This window comes from Ursus americanus, chromosome 27, assembly GCF_024610735.1.
Source record: "Ursus americanus isolate L20-20 chromosome 27, mUrsAme1.1.p, whole genome shotgun sequence".
In the NCBI taxonomy this organism is placed as follows: domain Eukaryota; kingdom Metazoa; phylum Chordata; class Mammalia; order Carnivora; family Ursidae; genus Ursus; species Ursus americanus.
In genome coordinates this window covers 37,651,778-37,673,951 of record NC_142153.1, presented here as the reverse complement: position 1 = coordinate 37,673,951, position 22,174 = coordinate 37,651,778, and the positions used below count along the sequence as shown (strand labels likewise).

Below are 22,174 nucleotides of genomic sequence, written 5' to 3'. Positions count from 1 at the left end.
CAGCAGCGCTAGTGCCTTCTGAACTTGAACTGTTGGCCTCTTTATCAATAAATACGTGAAACCTAATCCCTTTTAGTGACTAAACTCTTCTTTGAAGTTCTAACTAGAACATTGGGCGCTCGGCTTGCATAATTTTACAAATGTTGAATAACATTCTTTTTCTGGGGGAAACAGCCTTATTCACAGTTATTTCAAATGATGAAAACAGTCAACGAGAACTCCCATGCTAAACCGGATGAAAACAAGTCAGTGTCTGGTTCCTAAATTAGTTTCATTTTGGTGAGTTATATCACACATGTCCTACTTGTTTCGACCTAGAGGGATATAATAGAACTTCCAAGGACCGATCTGAGGCTGCTACGACAATGAACGATATTAGACAATTAAACTAATGACAGGCAAAGGAAAATATCACTGGGAAATCAATAGTCTTTCAAACTTAGAGCAATGAAAAATAACTGAGGGTAGAATTGACTTATTTTAGTAATTTATATTAGAAATATTTGACTAGAAGTAGTAATAGTAAAAATGCATAATAGTTTTGATGTTATTGCTTAGAAGACCATATGTAGGATTACAAAGTTTAGTTTTTCCTATAACCCAGCTGAAGAAAAACAACCATAGCTTTTATATCAGAAAAAAAATCCTCAATGCTCTTGTTTCATGCCACAATTCAAAAGGTCTGCTAAGTATCTCAGAAAATTACGCCTTCCCACCTCCTAATGCAATTATTTTCTATCAATGGAATCTCGCTCGTTCTGACTAATCACTGAATATTCAGAACAAAGAAACTAATCTGAAATGTTCCTACAGACGTACATATTAAATCCACGCAATAGCCAATGTTCATTAAGAGGCCATATCTATTTTATTTCCTCCTTTGTTTGCTTCCCTTAGCTGACCTCATTGGGAGTTCCTGGACCATCAAAATGTTTTTTTAAAAAACAACCTCAGCCAAACCTTGGGGAAAAGAGTAAACACAAGTTTAAGTCATCACTTGCCCCGCTCAACAAACATTGTTTTTGACACTTTATATTCTTAACTTGGCTGACCTGTTTACTCTCAACAAATGCTACCAAATGTTCTGAATTTCAAGGCAAGCCCCTTGACACCCTCTTCTTGTCTCTCTTCATCCTGCTTCATAACCACCACCTGGTGCAAGGAAGGAGCGCACCTTTCCTTGCCTTGACATCACTCTATGAACAAGGTCTATGAAATCCTGGGGGAAGCACGTTCCTCCTCTAGGTAATGACAATCCACACAAATGGGGAGGGCCAGTGGTGGGAGAAACTCAGTCTTCCTTTCCTCCTCCCTACCAGTTGGGTATTTTATACTGCTAACTCAAAGTTGACAATTTGGTAAGTTTTAGATTTTCCTAAAAAAAAAAAAAAAAAAAAAGGCCTGTGTTGGGACATTCACTGTGGGATAGCTTCAGCAGATACAGAACTTTAAAAATCATTACATTAATTTACGTTTTACCATTACAGATACAATAACAGGATACATTCATTGTCAGGGAGGAGAAAGAGATGCTACAAAAGTTGCCCCGATGTGAGAAAATATTTAACGGATACGGGTATGGATATGACGCAGAGAATCAGAACCGAATGCCTTATCTTGCTGCGTTCAACTCTTTTCTATATCTACCATAAATTTTATCATGTATTTTAGGGAAATTAAATACCAAGCACTACATTTGAATATAACTATTGTACCTGACGATTCGAGTAGAGGGGAAACAAAGCAGATACCAAATCTTATGCATTGTAAGGTTAGCAATTTCTGAATCCACAATGAAAACTGATACAAATACAGGTTTTACAGAGGTGAATGGATTAGCTCAGGGAAATGCTGGCAACCTGATTCAAAGACTCATTTTGTCAGAAAGAACTGTCCTTGTTTCCTGTTTGGGGATGGAATAAAGCCAGCCTCCACCAAGACCTGACACTTGAAAAATGAATACATCGGGCGCATATTATTAATTGATCTTGACTTTGGTTTAGTGCACTAACGTATTCTACGTAAGAGAAGACCCTGTTTTAGTTGGTTTAAATTAGACTTTTTTTCATGACTAGAAAGGAAATGGGTAATAAATAGTGGGAAGCAATAGGTACCACTTCATACTGTGACTTAGCTAAAACTGAGAGCTGAATAGACCTGCTTTCCTATTGCAAAGCAAAGCTGACAAAGTTGCTCAATAAATACTACAAATGAAATACCGTTGGTAAAACAACCATCTCTCTTTTCAAATGTCAATTTGACTAAAAATTAAGTTTCCTTTGAAATCTGTTATTGCATGTAAATGAACTGTTTTTATCATCCTGCATTAGCTGTAAGAGAAAAGTCCCAATAATTTATAAAGATACCTTTCTTACAATATGCAAAGCTGCTATCTGGATATCCTAAAATCTGATTTTTGTGTGTAGACTTAATTGCATAATAATGCAGTCCCCAAAGCACATCGAAAACCGTACTCTCCCTCCTTACCAAACTTTCATTGGCTCTCATCAACTAGTAAGTTTAAAGCATGATCAAATTTGTTCTTCAATCACTTGAGCCCTGTTAATAAACTATTCTGTGTGCTCACTCATCCATTCTAAGATTCTGCAACTTCTTTGAGATATCTTCAAGAGGAATCTACAAAGACATCTTTGATTATAAGCTGGCTCTGGGGTAAACGTTATCACCACTGGCTTTGCTACTCCACAGAGGATACCCGGTGACATGGTCCCAGGTAAGTCAAAACTAATCTTTTTTTTTTTTTTCTGTACATAATTAAACTGTTTTTCAAAACTATAGCTAACACATCATAGACCACTTGCATAATTTAACAATCTGATATTGATTTTTTTCCAGGAAAAAATAAATGCATGATTCAAGGACATTTGAGTTCTAGAGTGCATTAAAACGAAAAGAGAGGAAGAAGAAGAAAGGAAGAAGGGGAGGAGAGAAGAAAGGAAGAGAAGCATCCCCCACAGTCAACTAGAACAGACAGAAGCACTGAAGGCCAACATGATAGAGCAAAAAAATGGCACTTACCATTCTCACTGTCCGACTTGTTCTCGTGCTCCGTATCTGTCAGGGTGAGGGCTGAGTTGGACCGACTTGACAGGCAGGAGCTGCGGCCTGATTTGACCCCCCTGCCCCAAAGTCTCATGGCATGCTCTGGGGACATCACTGCTTCATTTTCAGTATCAGCATCTGACCCTGCACTGATAGAGTAACCTCTGTGGGGGAGCCCCATTTCCGCACAAAATGCCAGTCCTCTTCGAGTTGCTGGTTCACAAACTCCTAACTGCCTTAGGGTAAAATTCTGTCCTAATTAGGGGGAAAAAAAGATAACAACTAGTGAGTATATGTTTCCTTTTCTTCTTCTTCTTCTTTTTCTTTTCTTTCTTTCTCTTTCTTTCTTTCTTTCTTTCAAAGACATCTCTCTAAAATAAACACCCAAGCATTTCCGGTTTTCTAGTTATTGGCACCAGGTGTTTACATTAGCATTGAGTGGCATATGGTCAAGTGGGTGCAATTAGGAGAGGCTGGGTGGGGCTCCTCTGATGATTTCCCACACACCCCCACTCAGAGCTCCTCCGTCAGCCACTTAAGCCCATAAGCACCTCAAGAGAGAGGGGCAAGCCAAGGAGCGCAGACCATGACAACTCAACTCAGAGAAAGGACTAGTTATCAATGATAGAATTTTGTTTAGCCACTTGTGAAGCAATGGAAATTGTCAGTTATTTCCTGGGTCTTGACTCTAGTCCTCAATGATGGGATTTTTCCCACCCAGATGTCATTCCCTTGGAAGAGAAAAGAGAGTAAGTTACTTGATAAATAGAAACAGGGGCTTGGTCAGTCTTTATTTACATCTTCCCACCTTAAGTTAGCTACTAGCATAAACATATACTGCACACGTGCGTGTGTGCACACGTGTACATTCACTAGGTTTTGGAGTGTAGCATCTTGAAAATTTGCAGACATCTGACTTTCTAGACATTCTGCTTTAACAAACACCTGGAAACATCTGTATTGATCAGAGTAAACCAATTTTTGCAAATAAAGTGCACTCTAAAAATAAAAGCAGGAGTAATATGTATTTAAAAATTAATGACAAAATCAAATTCCCTGAAAAATAAATGCCTGTGAACCCTACAGGCCTTTACTAATAAATTGGAGCATAATAAAACTCACGGCCAGGCAATAACTACAAGCTAAAGTGTTTAAATTAGGTGACACTTGAAAACGACTCCTCTTATTAATGACTTTGCCAATCGTGTGTTTATTCTTGAAATTTCACATATGTTTGATGATAGTATGGCTGAGAAGAGAGAGAAATATGCTTGCTTGTATGATGCAGATACATGGCTCTTCCGTCTTGCCTCTTGTTGGCATGATGGGGTCTGAGATTTGGGTACCGACCAGAATCAAAGTACACGTAAAGAATGACAGTACACAAAGACTGACTTACATGCTGCCGCACAATACCAGCCTCTAAGAACACGAAGCATTTATATCACTCACAGTTTTCATTTTCCTACTTCTGTCTCTTCAATCTACGAACACTTTAAAGTTAATTGGCTGCTGTGAGAAGTAACGTACATTATGTTTTTTAAAAAAAGGGTGTCATAAATTATTTGTGATAAAATAGTAACATGTGGAACCTTCTAGGAAAGGAGTCAAACATAATGCACGATATAGTATATATTTGGTTGTAAAGATATCAGTAGCCTCAGCACATTTGAACCAGTGTGGTTAATTGCTTTATTGCGGTGGTCCTATCAGAAGCTGGAATCAGGTTTATCTTGGCCAGACTTCCAAATGGGTTCTGACAATGACACTCATAAATAATGAAAATCAGTTGCTACAATTAGCTACAAATCAAACTGCTTATCAGAGAGATTTGAATAAGTATCTGAACCAAAAAAACATGTCAGAAGAAAAAAAGAAGAAAAGGAAAAAAGAGCCCATGCAACAGTGAAAAAGTGGGCAAGTTTGGTGAATTAAGGCACCGTCTTGTCAGTAGTTTTTCAATAATTAGTGCAGCTTGTACTTAAGGAAGTAAATCCCGAAAAGGTCAATGTCATGGACAGTTAATGGAGCAGTGGCAGAAGACCTTCCCCACTGTTACTTATACATCACATTTTAAATGGGGAGGGGGGAGGAGCCGAAAGCAGTTTGTACCATTAAACATGTTGATTTTTCAAAATAAGAATACTAAACAATTTTTAAGGGACGAAAATGGATGGTAAGACCCCCTGCATTCTTCCTCTACTTCGGGAGGTGCTCGTTGGAGAATAAAAATAAGAGAGAGGTTAAAGGCAGTTAAAAACTCCTTCCTAAACTCTGCAATGCAACTGAAAACATTTTCCACATTATTGACTTTTCACACTGTTAACATCTTGATGCAAAAATCTATGAGATGAAGAAAAGCAGAAAGCTATCTTTAGTAGTTGTTATCCAGGTATGTAAACACAGTGCACTTTGCAAATTAATATCCAAGGCACCATCCCTGTGAACCAATATGTGTATCCTGAACTCCTTCCACATCTGACTGTCTGAAATCAATGTCTCCCAATAATTCAAAACTCTTACAGGCTCCTTCTGAAATGCAAGTTGGAAAGCGAGCACAAGCAGAGGAGAGCCTCGGTTAGGCTGCCTTCCTGAATTAAAAAGTTTGCTTGCGTTTCCTCTAGGAAAGAACATTAAACCTGACCTCCAGCAGATCGATGGTTAAGCCACTCACTAGCTCTGTTCAAGTCACTTTACTTTTCTACTTTTTTCATCTTTCAGGGCTCTGGTGACTGGGTTTAAGAGATGCTCTCTGTAAATGTGACTACCATAAAGCACGGCTAAATGAGAACGGCTTAAAAAATAAACACCTGGACAAATGTAATGAACAATCATAGAGAAATGTATAATTTGACGATGAGGAGAGGACCATTTCCAAATAATTTGAGGACAGCCCCTCCACCACCACCGTTGACTTTTCCTTTTCCTTTATTCAAAAATATCTCTAGCCCAGACCTGCCCCAGAGCTTCAGGCTCTATTGGTGTTGATTCACCTCTTGGGTTAAGGGTTCTTGCATGTGGGATCCCTTGTTTTAATGCAAACACCCCTGGGGAGATCTAGCGATCAAACGTGAATAAATTAGTTCTAGCGGGTTATTTCCCCGGCAATCTACCAGTGCTAGCAAGATGGGCCATACTTATGGAAAACATACGCAGTTTCGACAAATGGAGGGAAGATGGAGAGAAGAAAGGTTTCTGACTCCGGGAAGACAGCGGTACAGGTATCATGGAAGTGGGAGGGTTGGGCTGGGTGAAGTTATTCGGGAGGGTTTTAGGGCAATGTAGAAAAGTGCAGAGAAAGGCAGAAGAGATGCTTCTGGAACCAGCTAAAAACTTGACCGTCTTGCTTTGGCTTCAAGAAACATGAAAGAGATAAAGCACACATTTATTGTTATCTTCCAGGGTTTCTTCAGATTGTGTTCTTTGCACTGGTTCTAACAATATGACCTTCATTTCCTTCTCTGCCTTTTAGAATCTTTACATTAATTCTGTTTGGTTGAAACTGGTGAAATACGTATTTCTCTCCTGCACATTGAATTTTGGTAACCTTGAGCAGCAGGGCCAACACAGAGTTTCCCACTACAATTTGAAGCAGTACCAAAACAATAAATTGCAGGAAGAATAAAGTACACCTGATTAAAAGGCAAGGTTAGCTTGGATTAGATTAGGCATTTGTGTTTTATGACACTCATAAATTTGAAAATGTATTCTAAAAAAACTGAATAAACACAACGTAGGCAGGTTGTATCATTAAAAAAAAAAGTTCACATTTTGAGAAAGCGAGGGAAGGTTTGTGACAAAGTGGGCAGGGCCAGATAAGAACAAATGTTTCAGGTAAGGTCAGCACATAGCGAAGCTACCCCTTCAGTAAAAGAAGGGGATTGAAAAAAATGGCTTAGCTACTTGGCCTTTTTCTCACACTGCATTTTTAACCTAGTCAGAGCAGGGAAGGATCTTTCAAAGCTGCAATGCCAAGTGATGTCACCAGTAAGCAAGACATCTGCTGTCCCTGTGTGAGTGAAAAGAAAGAGATTGTTCCATTGGGTGGTCCTGTTCCAAACTCACGATATTCTCTCCCCCTCCACAGTCGAGGTTTCCCTAATGCCTAGGTTTTGTTTTCTCTCTCTCTTCCTTGTTTGTTCTTTTTTGTTTTTTTAAACAGCTTTATCGAGACATAACTCATAAACCATATATTGTAGCCATTTAAAATGTGCAATTCAATGGTTTTCAGTATATGCCTTGTGGTGTGTAACTATCACCACAATCAGGTTTAGAACATGTTTATCAGCCCCCCCCCCAAAGAAACCTTGTACCCATTATCAGGCCCCCTTACCCACCTGTCCTCACCCCAGCCCTAGGCAAGCTCTCTGTCACTATAGATTTGTCTATTCTGAACATTTCAAGTAAAAGAGACCCTACAATATGTGGATTTTTGTGACTGGCTTCTTTCACTGAGCATAATGCTTTCAAGGTTCATTCATACTGTAGTATATATCAGTACTTCATTTTTATGGTCAAATACTATTCCATCGGATGGACTATCTCTAACAGGGTAAAACTCAGCATGTCTGATTCCACACTGCTTCTATTTCCCTTGCTGCCGCGACCTCTAGGTTAAAAACTTCTGCCTAGCCTGGCACGTGGGCATGTTACATCCAAGATTTACAAACACGGCTTTTTACCCAAAATCTACCCCTGAGGAGATCAAGAAATAGCCAGAGTGGTCATCGTCCCAAGTCCTCAAGATTGAGAAATGATCCTAACTCAGGTGGGGCATTGAATCTGTGCCCCATAAGGTTAATGAGGTTAAAACTAGCAGAGCGTTTAAAGCTTGTTTTCCAGAGAACTGTTGCCCCTCATCGGTTATTGTGTCTTTCACACCCCACTAACCAACTCACTAGCTGTCCCTGCAGAAGCCTGCACTCAAAGTCAACTGGTCTGGTTCCAGCCTAGAAGAGGCAAGGCCATGCATTCCTCACCCAGGGCTCACTAGCCCAAGACCCCACTCAGCTTATACCGGCTCTCAGAGGGTGCCCACAGCCCCTTCTCCTTGTCCCAAGATAACCTCTGGAAGTCAGGGGCTGAATTCTGCCTCATTCTGATGTTAAGTCTCCGTTTCAAAATGAACACGGGATATATGTTACATCTATGTTTGCTCAATGCACACGCTCTTCCTACCTTCGTGGATAACCTTAAGTTTCCCCGCTGCCATTTTTCATCAATATGTATGTAATCTCAGCCCTTGTGATTATGAAAAACTTGCTCTGTCCCCCTTTGTGGAAGCGGATTTGAGCTCGCCCTCCCATCTCCTCCTCTGGCTGCCTCCCGAATAGACTGTTCGCTTGCTGCACACCCGACGTCTCCGTGTTTGGCTTTGCTGAGCATCGGGCAGATGGACTGGGGTTCAGCCACATATGCATTCATCGGTTAATGGACATTTGAGTTGTTTCTACTTTTCGGTTATTATTAAATGTTGCCACGTATATTCGTGCACAGGGTTTTGTCAAAAATGTCTTCGTGAGAGGCACTGCTGAGTCATATGGTAGCTCTATGTGTCACCTTTTGAGGACCTGCCAGGCTGTTTTCCACAATGGCTGTACCATTTTACATTCCCACCAGCAGTGCAGGAGGGGTCCCATTTCTGCATATTCTCCCCAGGACTTGTTATTGTCGGTAGACTCTTGTACCACACCACGAGTGACTATATCACACTACAAGTTTGCAATGGGGAATTGCAAAGTAGGACAGCGGTACTGAAATCTGGGGACAAACTAAGAATTGTTGTTCCTTTAAACAGTAGTAGATTCTGTGGCCCTGCTATGTGAATTCATTATAATTTTATGCTATTATTTTTTCCTTGCTTTCAATTATGCTGATTTATTCTTTGAAAATGATTTTCTATTAAAATGAAAACTGCTCTTTAGTTCAGAAAGTCTACCTTTGAGACTAAAATCACCTGATCTTAAACATACATGTACAAATAATGATTCTTATGGCACTGTTGCAAAAATTCAAATAATTGGAATGCTTACCAGAAAGGGAATGGCTGAATACATTATATATAGCTCATCTGATGGAACATTATGTGGCTAGCACAGTGAGTTTGAACCTATATCTTTGGATCTGGAGGGAAGCCCAATATATGTATATTTTAAGCAAAAAAACACAAGTTGCAGAATGGTGTGTACAGTCTGATTCCATTTCTGGAAACACAGAGAGAACCAACAGATTATGTGAGTGCTTATGGTTTTGAGCGTGAATGAAGGTGAGGAAGGCGAGAAAACTGTTGTGATGATCATTTAGAAGGGACTGCAAGTGAAGGAAATTAGTTATTTTCTCCACTTTACAATTTTGAATTTTTACTTTGCATGATAATTTCCTTAATTTAAAAAACATAATAAAGAAGAATTATAGGTTTTCTCCTCTTACAAAAACAAATATATTTTTTATTTGCTCTTTAATAGCTCCTATTCAATAATTAGAATTTTAACTTACTAGCTTCTCTTGGAGAAGCTGGGTTTTAAAAATCCTTCCTCGTTGACTGTAAAGATGTGAAGTTATGTAAGAAATATTGGAGCGATATTTGTCTCCCATTTCCTTTCTGCCCTTTCTTTCAACATACGAGACTTTCCAAAAAGGAGAATACCCATCCATTTCTTCTATAATAACAACGCCCCAAACTGAGTTTGGGAAGTGGATAGAAGAATCAATATACACTCAAAAGACTGAAATTAAAAAAACCCCTGCAACTCTCTTTAAATATTTTCCTTGGTTGCTGTGAGTTTGGACGGATTATCCCTTCTCAGACACGGAGTGACGTTCCTCCAAGGGTGGAGAACACAAAACTACAAATTGGGCAAATATTTCTTACTTGATGCTTGCGGAATAATGTCACCGCCATCCTACCTGGAGTTCCCTTTTCTGCTGTGTTTGCAAAATGATAAGAAGATCACACAACAATAGAAATGTATGTCACTTTTCCCCTTTGAGACGGGATGCATATTTTATGGGACAGTCCAAATGCCTTCTTAAGCTAAATTTGTCACTGTTTGAACAGAACACCCATTCTTGAACATGCAGTAGAAATTTCAATGATGTGATACATCTATACTTATATGGCCCTACATAAAACTACATTTTAAGAATTAACTTTAAATCCCACATTAAATACCTTAACTGCCCCACCCCATGTCACGCTGTATGTAAAATGCAAATATAATGGCTTGCCCTCTTTATCTGTTAATGTGGTATTAGCATCCACCACCACAGACTGATGATCTTGAATTCGTAGAAGACAGAGAACAGGGCCAGTGTATGTCATAATTATAATCTGGTTTATTATTCAAAAGACGAGCCTAACGGACGCCATTGCAGGCTGCCCTGCCAGCATTCATCCTGGACTCGGCTGGGAGGGACACCTGTGTGCCAATGAGGACAGGAGTCGGAGGCGCCACAGTGAACTTGGTGAGGAGAGCGAGAAGGGAACACCCCAAGCAGGTGTGCAGGCAGAGAAAGCAGGGTTAGAATGAATGTCCCAGAGAATTCACATTTTCTTCAAGAGAAGATTTGTGAAGCTCCAGAGGAGGGCAAACCCAGACACCGAATAAAAGGTTTGGTGTGAGCTCAAATCAGAAACATCGGGTTGCGAGTCTGCTGACATCTAAGGAAAGAGCCTCTTCGTAAGCATGAATCGTGCAGCGTTTACATGCCCAACCACAAAAAATAGTGCCACTTTGATATAAGCGCCCATTTGTAATTAGAGAAATTACTTTGCAGCTAGTTTTTATCAAAAGCATTTAGGAATGAATTTGCTTCTTATTTTCACATAGTAATTCTTTCTTCAGAACAATCCAAGACCCAGGGATGATAACGTGGCTCCCACCTACCTGCCGGTGTCTGAGTCAAACTGCAGTAGGTATTGGTAGAAATTTGCATATGGCCGGGCATGAAGCAGCAGGTGTTTAATAATTGCTACTGAACGCACCGGGGTGATTCGCAATGTGGATCCAAAACCGGCAACGTGGTGAGGACCGGATACGAATATAGCAGGAAGCCGGGGGCTCCAGACATCAGACCAATAAAGGGCGAGGCGGGGGGAAAGGATTACCCCCACTGTGGCCGGAGGAGGGCTCTAAGCTACATCTATCTACTCACACCTTCTGGTGGGTAATCTACAAAGCAGGTTGGCCGCCAAGTCTGAACGAAGCGCTTGCCTCCTCAACACAGCCAAAATTAGTTAACAATCAGTTAGGCAGGGGAGCTGAAAGAGGGAGCTCAGAGGAAAACATGGATGGACGTGAAGTGATGATAAACTGGAGCTATTTAACTGTGTCTTTAAGTACAGAAACGTAAGGTTGAGTAAACATGACCATCTAAATCCTTTAATCCCGCCGCTGACATTTATAGTGACTGAGAAGGATTAATCATTTTGATCTCTAAATGAATCATTTTAAGTAGTTAATATTTAAAAGTAATAAACTTTGGAGTTGCGGTAATTAGCCTGGTGGATCTGATTAATGCTTCGGATTTTTGTCTTTCTTCATAAAATCCTACTCTCACAAAGAAAAAGTTTTCTCGGCACCAGTATTTCAGAAGTATTTCAGAAAAGCGGCTTCAGATTCCTTTCATTTTTGTATGATGACAGAGGTGAGGGGGAACACTGGGGAAATGAAAAGTTTGGGGTATAACTGGAAATTCATAGCAGCATTAAGTGCTGAATGGTAAGACCATATGGTCATATTTCTTTTGAAGTCTAGGATCAGTTCCCATTATTCACTATAATGGCATCCAAGACTAAACTAAATCTCAGTCTTTAAAATTAAAAGCATTTTGCTCTTGGCTCTCAAATCTTCCTCTTTCACAATTTCCAACATGTTGGAATGTTTAATATATTTTCATAATGCAAAAAACACAAATAAATAAAAATAAGAGGAGTTAAGAAAAAAATGAATGCATTCCATTTCACTTTGGAAGCAGGATAAAATGGTATAGAAAGACACATAATTGATATCTTGAAAGCACTGCTAATACTATTTTTACATCTGCCCAATGCTATTGGAGACATTCTAAAATGATACATACAACCTTCACGTTCTACATCTAAGAAATATAAATCTAATTCTTTTGACCTCTCTGGAACATACAGCATACAGAAGGATTTTTAAATTATTTATCATTTTAGTAATATTCTAGCAATAAAACTGCTCCCCTCCCCTGACGTAATCTATATCTAAGAGCTAAAAATGGGCCTTTTCTATTTGGAAATTGATGAAAATATTTTAAAGGCACGGTCCCACCTCTTTGCCACCAACCCTTCACTCTCTCCCTCAGCACAATCTGGGAGATGTTGTGGATGCTATTATCCTAATGGGTAAAATGTCTTTATCCAGCAAAACATTATAGTGCAATGCTAGCAGAAGTTGTTTTTAAGAGGATTGTGGTTATGGTTCAGTTGAGACAATGTGCCTTTGCCCAGCACCAAACGAAATCTCACCCTGGCTGAAGCTGGATGAAAGGTGGAATATAAATCCCAAACTTTCCGTATTCAGCTACATGTGCAGCCTGATAGCTTGCTTTCTTTCTTTTTCTTTTTTCTTTTCTTTATTCTTTCCTCCCTCCCTCTCTCCCTTCCTTCCCTCCTTCCTTTCTTCCTTCCTTTCTCTTTCTCACTCTCTCTCTCACCAATTCTATGAATGGAGTTTTGTTGTGTTTACTTCATATACCTTTACAAATATTTCTGAGTAAAATTTTGAGTAAAGGAATTCATACATTTTTTTTTTTTTTTGGCTTCTTCCTAAGCCCAAACTTCACGATTGTCTAGAAAGTCCTCACTTTAGGAATGTATTGTGGTCAGAAGTTGATAGGGATCAGTACAGTTGACCCCTGAACAACATGGGTTTGAAATGCTTGGGTCCACTTATAAGTGGATTTTTTTTTAATATGGTACAGTGCTATAAATACATTTTCTCTTCTTTATGATTTTCTTAATAGCATTTTCTTTACTCTAGCTTACTTTATTGTAGGAATATGGAATATGATACATATAACATATAAACATGCAATATATGTTAATTGACTATGTTATCGATAAGGTTTCTGGTCAACAGTAGCCCATTGGTAGTTAAGTTTGGAGGAGTCAAAAGTTGTACGTGGACTGTCAACTGTGTGGGGTGTCAGGGTACCCTGGGTGTTCAAGGGTCACCTGGGTATATTTTCCCATGAAAACAACGTGTAGGACGCCATGATGGAACCTGTAAGTCTATTAAGTTATTGGTATCTGAGGAACTGGATTAACAACAGCACAATAGAGCATGACATTCATCTAAGGAGGCGGTCTCCTTGAAAAAATGTGTACAGAACTCCAACAGGGAAAACCTCTCACCACCATAGCCTCTTCCATTAATTTTCTGCTTTCCAAGGGGGGAGGAACTCCCCTGGCACACCGCTGGTAGTCACGTGGTACACAAATGCTCAGTGATGGAAGCCAGGATGTGAGCTGTGCAGTGGGGGAAGAGGGGGGCGTGCAGGAGCTAGGATTAGCTATTGCCTTTCTCAGACCAACAGGAAAACAGATCACCTTTCCATGTGTTCACTGACCACTTGAATTTGCTCTTCTGTGAATTGTTTATTCATGCCATTTTCCCACTGGATTGTTTGTCTTTCTGTTTTCAATTTGTAAAAGTTACTCTTAGTATATTACATATATAGACCTTATATCTGTCACATGAATTGTAAACACAAGTCCCAATATAATAATCTTGTTTATGGTATTTTCATTTACATAGAGAAGGTTTTAAATTTTTACAAAATTAATCATTTAAGCTTTTCTTTCTGGGTTTTCTGTTTCTATTAGAATGGTCTCCCCTAGTCTCGAGGTGTACATGTAGTCTCTGGGGCAGGCTGTGTGGATTCACAACCACTTTTTCCTTGCCTTCCTCTGTTATAAAAGCTGGAAAGCAAAAATAGTAAATGTTCCCTCTTCTCACGCAGCTAAGTGTAGCCAAGTATAACAGTTCTGAAAAAAGAGATGTAGGAAGACGTCTCTGGGGAGTAAAAAGAAACAGTCCACAGGAGAGAAGGTCTTCTCACCTTTACTTTTATTCTGTTTCAGCCAGGAATATGAAAATGCAGCCAACATCTGGGGATCCACGGGACAAAGGCCACATGCGAAGGATGGCAGAGCAAACAAAGACAGGAGGAGGCTGGGTTCTTGAGGGCATCTTCGGACCCTCAACAGTCTACCTCTAGACTTCTTGTTTTGTCAGGAAATAAGTAATTGTTAGATGTTTAAGCCATTGTTTTGGGAGCTTCCTGCTACTCGACGATCAAGTCATTCCTCCTTTATTTCGTCTTTCAAATTAACTTCTAGAATTTTTTTTTTTGCTTTACTTTTTACATTTGTCTTTAATCCATCTTAACTTATTTTTGAATATGCTGAGAGATATGGGTCCAATTTTATATTCTTCCAGATGGATAACCAGTTGTGCCAGCACCATTTATCAAATCCCACTGAATAGAAAAACCATTTTCTGTTTTATGCTAAATTTCCCTATATACTAGGATCTATTTCTGAAATTTTAGTCTATTGCACTGATCGACTTGTCTTTATTTATGCCAATATCATATAGATGTGATTACAGTGGCTTCATAGCATTTGTGAAAAGATATATGTGAAGGCCATTTTATCCTCATTATTTGCCTTTTAAATATATTTTCAGATTTATTCCTCCATGTGAACTTTAAGACCCCATTCTCTAATTAAAAATAAATCTTGACTTCCATACATTTATTTTGAGAGAAGTGATACTCTTATGATATCAGTCTTCCCATCTAAAAACACTGACTGTCTTCCTATTTATTTGGATCTTGTTTTATGCATTTTAATAACATTTTATAGATTCCTTCATATTAGGTCCCATATCACTCTTACAAAATTTATTCCAAAGAGTTTTATAGTGTTTGTTGCTATTGGGATAGGAAGTTTTTTTCTGACTTCCAAATCTAGCCAATTGTTACTTAATAATTACTTTAAAATAGTATTTAACATGCACCAGGCATTATTCTAAGCAGTTTACATATATTAACTCATTTCATTCTCAACAAACTATAGGTTGAAAACTAAAGCGAATTCTATAATAGAAGAAAACTGAAGCACAGAGAAATTAAGTAATTGGCCCAGGCCAGTTCCTTGGCCAAGATTCGGTCACTTATTACTCTGCTAATGAATGGCAGATCTGGGGCTCAAACACTGATCACCTGGATTCAGAATCTATACTCTGAACTACTGTGCTCCATTACCTACTATGTCTATCCATTTATCCTGTATTCATCCAAGTACCAATTTGCTTCAAACTATATTTTTTAAATTCATTTTTAAAGACACATAGTTTTTGTATGTATACAATTGATATGTAATTAATAGAAGTGCTGATTTTAACTTTTTCCAAAATATAAATCAATTATTTTTCTTCTCTTACTGCAATTGCTAAAACATCTAAAATAATTTTGAATATTAATTGTGGGAGAGTAGGTGAGCCTTTCTCATGTTCCTGATTTCAGTTCAAATGGTCCTAGGATCTCGCCAATTAGAACACTGCTTGATTTTTTTTGATTGATCATCTTATATATGACTAAGATATTTTAATTTTTTTTATTCTTGTTTTACTTAGTTTTATTTTAATAAGGAATGGTTTCTAAATTTTATCCCAAACCTTTTCATCATTTATTGATAAGATCATGTTTTTCGACTTTGATTTATTAATCTAATTATGTGAATAGACTTCCTAACATTGAAAAATCCTCACATTATACCAAGGATTAGTAACTACTCGGTTATTAATTTGGCCTACACTATTATCCTTTTTATATATTGCTCGGTTCTTACATGTGAAGAGTTAGTTAGACTAATTTTTACACATATATTGAGAAATAATTTTGATCTAGATAGTGTCTCTTATGTACTATTTTAATCAAGTTAGTATTAAGGTTATTAAGGTTATTCCAGCTTCATAATATGAATTTCAGTACTTTCAATCTTTTGTGTGTGAGTGTGAGTGTGTGTGTGTGTGTGTGTGTGTGTGTGTGTGTTGTTAAATAGCTTTTTGAATCTTGGATTGAGCTACACTTTAAAGGTTCTGTAAAATTCACCTAGGAACATAAAATTCACCAAAAGGAACTCTTTCCTTGGTAATGGTGTCCTTTGAGCAACTTCTCTAATCTCTTCTGAGATAATTGGTCTTGACAAGTTTTCCTCCATGTTTTGAAATAATTTGGGGTCAATCATATTTTGCTAAGAAAAAATAAATTCCTCTAGATTTAAACTGTTGTGTGGAGCAGTCCCTTTTAGTTGTTACACGGTCTTCAGTATCTCTATTTTTGTTCTCATTATTTTTTAATTGGGATCATCAGGGGCTTTCTATTTCCTTGGTCTTTTTAAAGAATCAGCTTTTTTGTTTTTAATTTCAGTTTTATCTTGATTATCTCCCTCTTCCATTTCCTTTGGTTTATTTTTCTTATATTTTACCCATTTCTTAGGATGTACAGCAAATTCCTCTTTGTTGGTCTTTATTCTTTAAATATTCTCCTTCACAATATATTTTCCCTATGATTATGGCTTTCTCCGTGTCCCATAAATTTCAAAAGCAGAACTTTCTTTTCCTTGCTTTCTATTGCTTCTTATCATAATCTGGGATTGCCATAATCCGTGGAAGGAAAGAGTTCTTGTGTGTGTATCTTTTGGTTATTTATTTCAAATTTTACTGAGTTATATGATCAAATGTTTTGACTTACAAAGTTTCTACTTTACCGATTTTTTTAATGTTTCTTTTTGTGGTTAAATGCACAATCGTTTTCTGCAACCATTCTATAGAACGATGGAAATTTGTATCCCATCTGCTGGTTATAAATGTCTGTATATATACCTTAGCCGAAAATTTTTATTAATATTATATAATTGCTCCCTTATTTTCGTCTTTTAGATCTGATGCTGAAGGAGGTGAACCAAAATATCCCCCCATAAATGTGTTTTAACAACCACTTTTTTCTAATAGTTTCTGCTTTATAAACGTAGCTACTACATTGTTTAATGTGTGCAGTTGAAGAGTATTCATGCTTCTATCTTTTATCATTTCCTCTGTGGTCCTCTTTATCTTGTTTAGTATCTCTAATAGTAAATTCTGCTGTTCCTGATATTATTACTGCCATTCTTGCTTTCCTTTTGTTTTTGTTGGTATTTACCTGATAGTTCTTTATCCATCTCTTTATTCTCAACCATTCTTTTACCATTTTAAGTCCATTTATTATAAATGCCAATAACTTTTATAAACCAACGGAATAGTTCTGTTTGTGTCAAAATTCAGCGCATTTACATTTCATGTAATATGTAATATAGTAGATTTGCCTTCTTTCATCTTGTTTTATGGTTATTCATGATTTTACTTGTTTCCTCTTTTTCCTTGGAGCAGTTTTTGCTAAATTGATCAGATCGTTATTCATTCCCTTTCCCCCCTTGCTAATTAGGTAGGTCTATTGTGCTTTTCTCATTCCTCTAATGATTACCTCCCTTTCCTGACATTCATATTCAAATACATGTTTTTCCTTATTATATGAATGCAAGGTAGCAATTATTTCCCTCCATTAAAACTCTATTCCGTGACTGTTTCCCCCTCTCCCTCTTTGGGTAAGATTTTGGAACACATTTACTTTCCTCCAACTACTGGATTTTGCCGAGACAAGTGGTCAGTTTTAGCTCTAGCCTTTTTTTAAGGTCTCCCTTGTAGTGCTTATACATTCCCAGGTGCTCTGCCATCATCATTTGGGAATTACCCACACATACTGCAAAGTGGACCGCTCATCACTGTTTCCGCTCCTCTTCATGGGCAGTGACTCTGACTCAGTAGGTACTGCTTTCTTGGATACTTCCTTAGAGGGTGTCTTTGAAGGTCCCCAGCTATCTCGCACTTGCTCTGAGAGATGAATGATGTCTTCCCTGCATAGAAGATCCCTGGGTTATAGTTCTTTTCTCTTCGTAGATGGTATTGTATTGTCTTCTACTTTCATTGTTGTAGATGAGAAATTCATTAATCTTTTTGTTTCTTTTCTAAGCAACAAGAAAAGTAACTTGTTTTTTCTCTATAGCATCTTATAAAATACCTTCCTCTTGAAAGTTACAAAATTTCTCTAGGATGGGCTTAGGGTGTGTGTGTGTGTGTCTACGTACGCGTGTGTGTTTTCTTTTTAATTTTACCTGGAACTTTGTTTCTTGTTTTGAGCTTATTTCTTCTATTTGGTCTTCAAAATTATTAATTTGGATTTCATTAAGCAACACATACTCTTCTTCAATGAATCGATTACATTTTTTCATTTGTAAATGATGGCTCTCCCCCCCCCCCAACAGCCCCCCTCCCCAGCATTTGGTGGTTATTGTTGGTTTTGTTGTTGTTGCCTTTTTCTGTACTTAGATTTCTGTAAGCGTTCTTCTATTTTTTGTTTGGGTTCAAGTGCTCCTCTTCTATCTCCATTGTTCATTTTCTTTAGCAGCTTCCTGATTTGTTTGCCTTGCATCCTATCCCACTTCCTGCCTTTTGGGTGCCATTAAGCTTGTTGTGGCTTTCCTGGGGTGCCTTAGCAGTAAGTCCTATTAGACTCTAGAGACAAATCTTTCTCCTCTCTGTTTCCTTGCCTGGCACTCTCACAATATCAGAGTGGACAACATGCATCTGTTTTGGTTCCCCCAGCTCCTGAGGGGCCAAGGAGACCAGCTGCTCCCGTAAGGCAACCTTCACTCCCAGAAGGACCATGGAGAGGGAGGTCAGCCTCTCCCTGGTGCCATGAAGTCACAGCTTTCTTTTTCATCTTCACCCCAGGGCTGCACCCCATTCTGAGCTCTCATCTGACCCAAAAGGAAAAACTGCCTGCATCAGCTTTTCCTTCAGGACCCTGTAGAATTCTAGATCTCCCCTGCACCCTGGATCACTGATCAGCTTGGAGGAAGTAAGGAGTTGGCTACGGGATGGGCAGATGAGGCCTCATTCAAGCCCCCATCATGCTGGAATCCTGGACACATATTTACAGGAAAACTTGGACTCCTCCTCTAATGTTTTTTTGTTTCACAAAAGAGGGTTATCCTTGGTAAGGAAGAATATTTGTAGAAAAGACGGACTCAGGATGCAGCCCACTAAGGAGGTGCGGCAGTGAAAAAACAGGGCCAGTGGGATCTACTACACTCGAACTGGTCGTAGGGCAGCAATGTGACTAGGGCGAGGCAGAAGCCATGTTTGTGAGAGCCGGGGATGGCGGGGCGCTGCTGACGATGACAAGCAGGAAAAGAAGGCAAATCCCAGAGCAGTGGTGAGGAAACAGGAGAGTTTCCGGGACCAGAAGCAAGCTGTCAGGGAAGGCCTGCGGTGAGCCACACTTAGACATCGATGAGTGCCTATCTTTGTCAACCTGCCTTCCTTCTTCCTTTCCTACTTTGCAAATTTATGTTCTACTTTGATCTCAGGGATGTATAAATACAGACATAATGCTATCTGCTGTGCAAATTTGAAAATGGATAACCTTCCTCCCCATGGCCGTTCTATAAATGAAGAGTAAATGGTGGTCTTTTCATTTTAAAATTCTGCAATTCACCACCCAACACCAATTACTGACTGAGTGGTAAACATTTTGGGTTAAGACTGTCTCAGAGGTGTTCTTTTCAGGCTTATGGTTCTGGGGGAACAAAAGCTTTCTTATTTCCAGACATCATCTTGCTTCAAAATTCACTCTCATGGCCAACATTCCTTGTTGGAGTTGATAAGCATTTTCGTTTGGTTAAGGACACTACAAACAATGTATATAGTGCAGAGAAAAAAAGGATCTCTTATTTTCTCACTTCTCTAAAACTGTGGGATGATCTTCTGCAGCTGTTTCACGAGAAATATGTCTCAGACCTGACAAGATAAATTCTCTTCAAAGATGAATCAAAGAAAATAGTACCCAAGAATGCAAAACAGGCCATTGTTACCCTAACCCCATCACACCTACAGAGTTTCACAGCTGCTAAAAGAACAACTATTTCCATCACCTAATAAACCACATGAAGAGATTGGGGGAAAAAAGAGAGAGACAGAAAGAGAGAGACCTTTGTGAGATCCAGTCAAATTACACATTATTGTGAAAATGAAATCATCTCCAGCTTTACGGTATCTAAATAGAACATGTAATTAATGAGAGTCACCTGCCAGTCAGGAAAGCCACAAAAAAATGATTAAAATCAGGTTTGATGATAGGCCACAAAATTGGTCAAGAAACATAAAACCATCGTGTTTCTAGATTTGAATTCTCCACGTAATTGCATTAACAGGGGTCTCTACTTAGCCCTTCCTCTGGCTGGAGCAGCTTTTCCCGTGTCATTCAAAGAATAAGCGGATGGAGAATTGACGAGTTGTTTTAAAACTCCACAGACAAGCTAAATTAGCATGATTCTTTGGAATTGTTTCAAAGATCTCTGGCTACTAGTAATATTTTTCATCTTTCATTTTTATTATGTGTATGATCTCAGGAGCTGTGGCAGGAAGCACATTTTGTCAATTAAATAATTAATCCCACAGCATAACAGTCAGTGAGGAAAAATTGACATTTGTCAGGTTCAAAGAAAATGAAAGCCTGGGACGATTTCGCATTATGCTTGCTTGAGAAAAACATAATCTGATAGCCGACTTTCCTTAGTCATTTCTCTGCTACATTTACTGCTCCTGCCACACACATTCCCTGTATCCAAACCCCAGGAGAGATAAAGTATCTGCAACATCGCCCTCTCCCTCATCCTCATCCCACCTGGTCACAAATAAGCGTATCCGTTTTATTTTCTAAAGATGTCTCCCCATTTCTCTCTGTCCACACCGATCAAGCAAGGGGCAATTCTTACATGGAACTGCCCATTTTCTGCTGTGGCCCTGCCCAGAGGTTGGAAGCTGAGTACTAGGGGTGGACCGGCCTGAGGTTCAAGTCCCAGCTCTGCTGTCACCAGCTGTGGGGGTGTCAGAGCTCTCCATCTGGGAAGGGAGGGCACTACTGGGACCCGCCTCACACTGTGACTGCCCATAACCTGGTTTGCGCCACGACTGGAGCGCAGGAAGGAAGCAGCGCATGCCGGCTATAAAGAGCAGTACAGTCCATGTATGTCTTCAATGTGCCCGATTTATGACCGTGCCAGGTGGACAGAGCACCGTCACACGCCGCCCTCCCGCTCTTCCTTTCCCTTCTGCCCTGAACCCTCTCCCCGCTCCATTCAGCCGCTCCTGACAAGGGGCCTCCCTCTGCCACCTCGCTCACTCTCTCTTTGCTCTGCCCCCTTTCGTTCTGCCCTCCTTCGCTGGTGAGCAGCTGAGTAATAGCGCTCTTTGCTCCCCGAAGAACTTCGGTTCCAGGGTTTCCACAGAGGGTACCGCCTTGTCCTCATCAGCAGTCTGAGCTGGATCAGCGCTGCCGAGGAGGGGAACATTTCAGCTCGCTATTTTTAACCCGTTTAAGCACCCTCTCTGCTGCCAAGACTAAATGCTTGCTTGGGGTGGACATGAGCCTCCTCCACGCATCACGCCACATGTGCGGATTTTTTTTCTTTTAATGGTATTCCACAGCGGTGTGGTGTTTGTGCTTTTGTTTTTTGTTTTCCAGGAGGGCCCTAAGCAGTTGTTTTTGTTACAAAAAGTAAGACTTCACACTGGGTTCAGATCACATGCCTTGCACAGTACCTATGATTTTTTAAATCGGTGAAAAATGTACCCTGATAATCTATGTCAGCTGTGTAGACAATATGAAAGAAAAAAATCGGGTTTGGAATTGTAAGACATTGTGCAATGACTTGAAGTCCCTTGACTTTCCCAGAGAATGTACCTCAAATATATGTTTTAGATCTTCCCTTAAAAACTGGATTAAACGTGTTAAACTACTTTGTCTCCTCTCATAAACTAAGATACCTGTAATATTCAGAAGACATGCTTTAGGGGAAAAAAAATCTCTCTTTAGCAAATCAAATGAGTCTTCTTTGAGGTGAACTGGTTTGGGTGAGTGAATGCTATTTCAATCTAGTTAGGATGGCTCTTTCCACAAGGGAGAGAAGAAAGGAACC

General features: G+C 39.2%; 1 protein-coding gene across 6 annotated transcripts in view; it reads right to left on the bottom strand.

Moving 5' to 3' along the window:
• TENM3 (teneurin transmembrane protein 3) overlaps positions 1–22,174 on the bottom strand; it is a 589,152-nt gene that overhangs the window by 407,109 nt on the left and 159,869 nt on the right. For 4 of the 6 annotated variants that reach the window (XM_087856505.1, XM_087856504.1, XM_045785848.2 and 1 more), the window contains exon 3: positions 3,040–3,318. The exons of the other annotated variants lie outside the window; for them this stretch is intronic. In XM_087856505.1, coding sequence (XP_087712631.1) covers positions 3,040–3,318 — 279 coding nt within the window. The remainder of the gene's footprint in view (positions 1–3,039; positions 3,319–22,174) is intronic. 6 annotated transcript variants of the gene reach the window in all.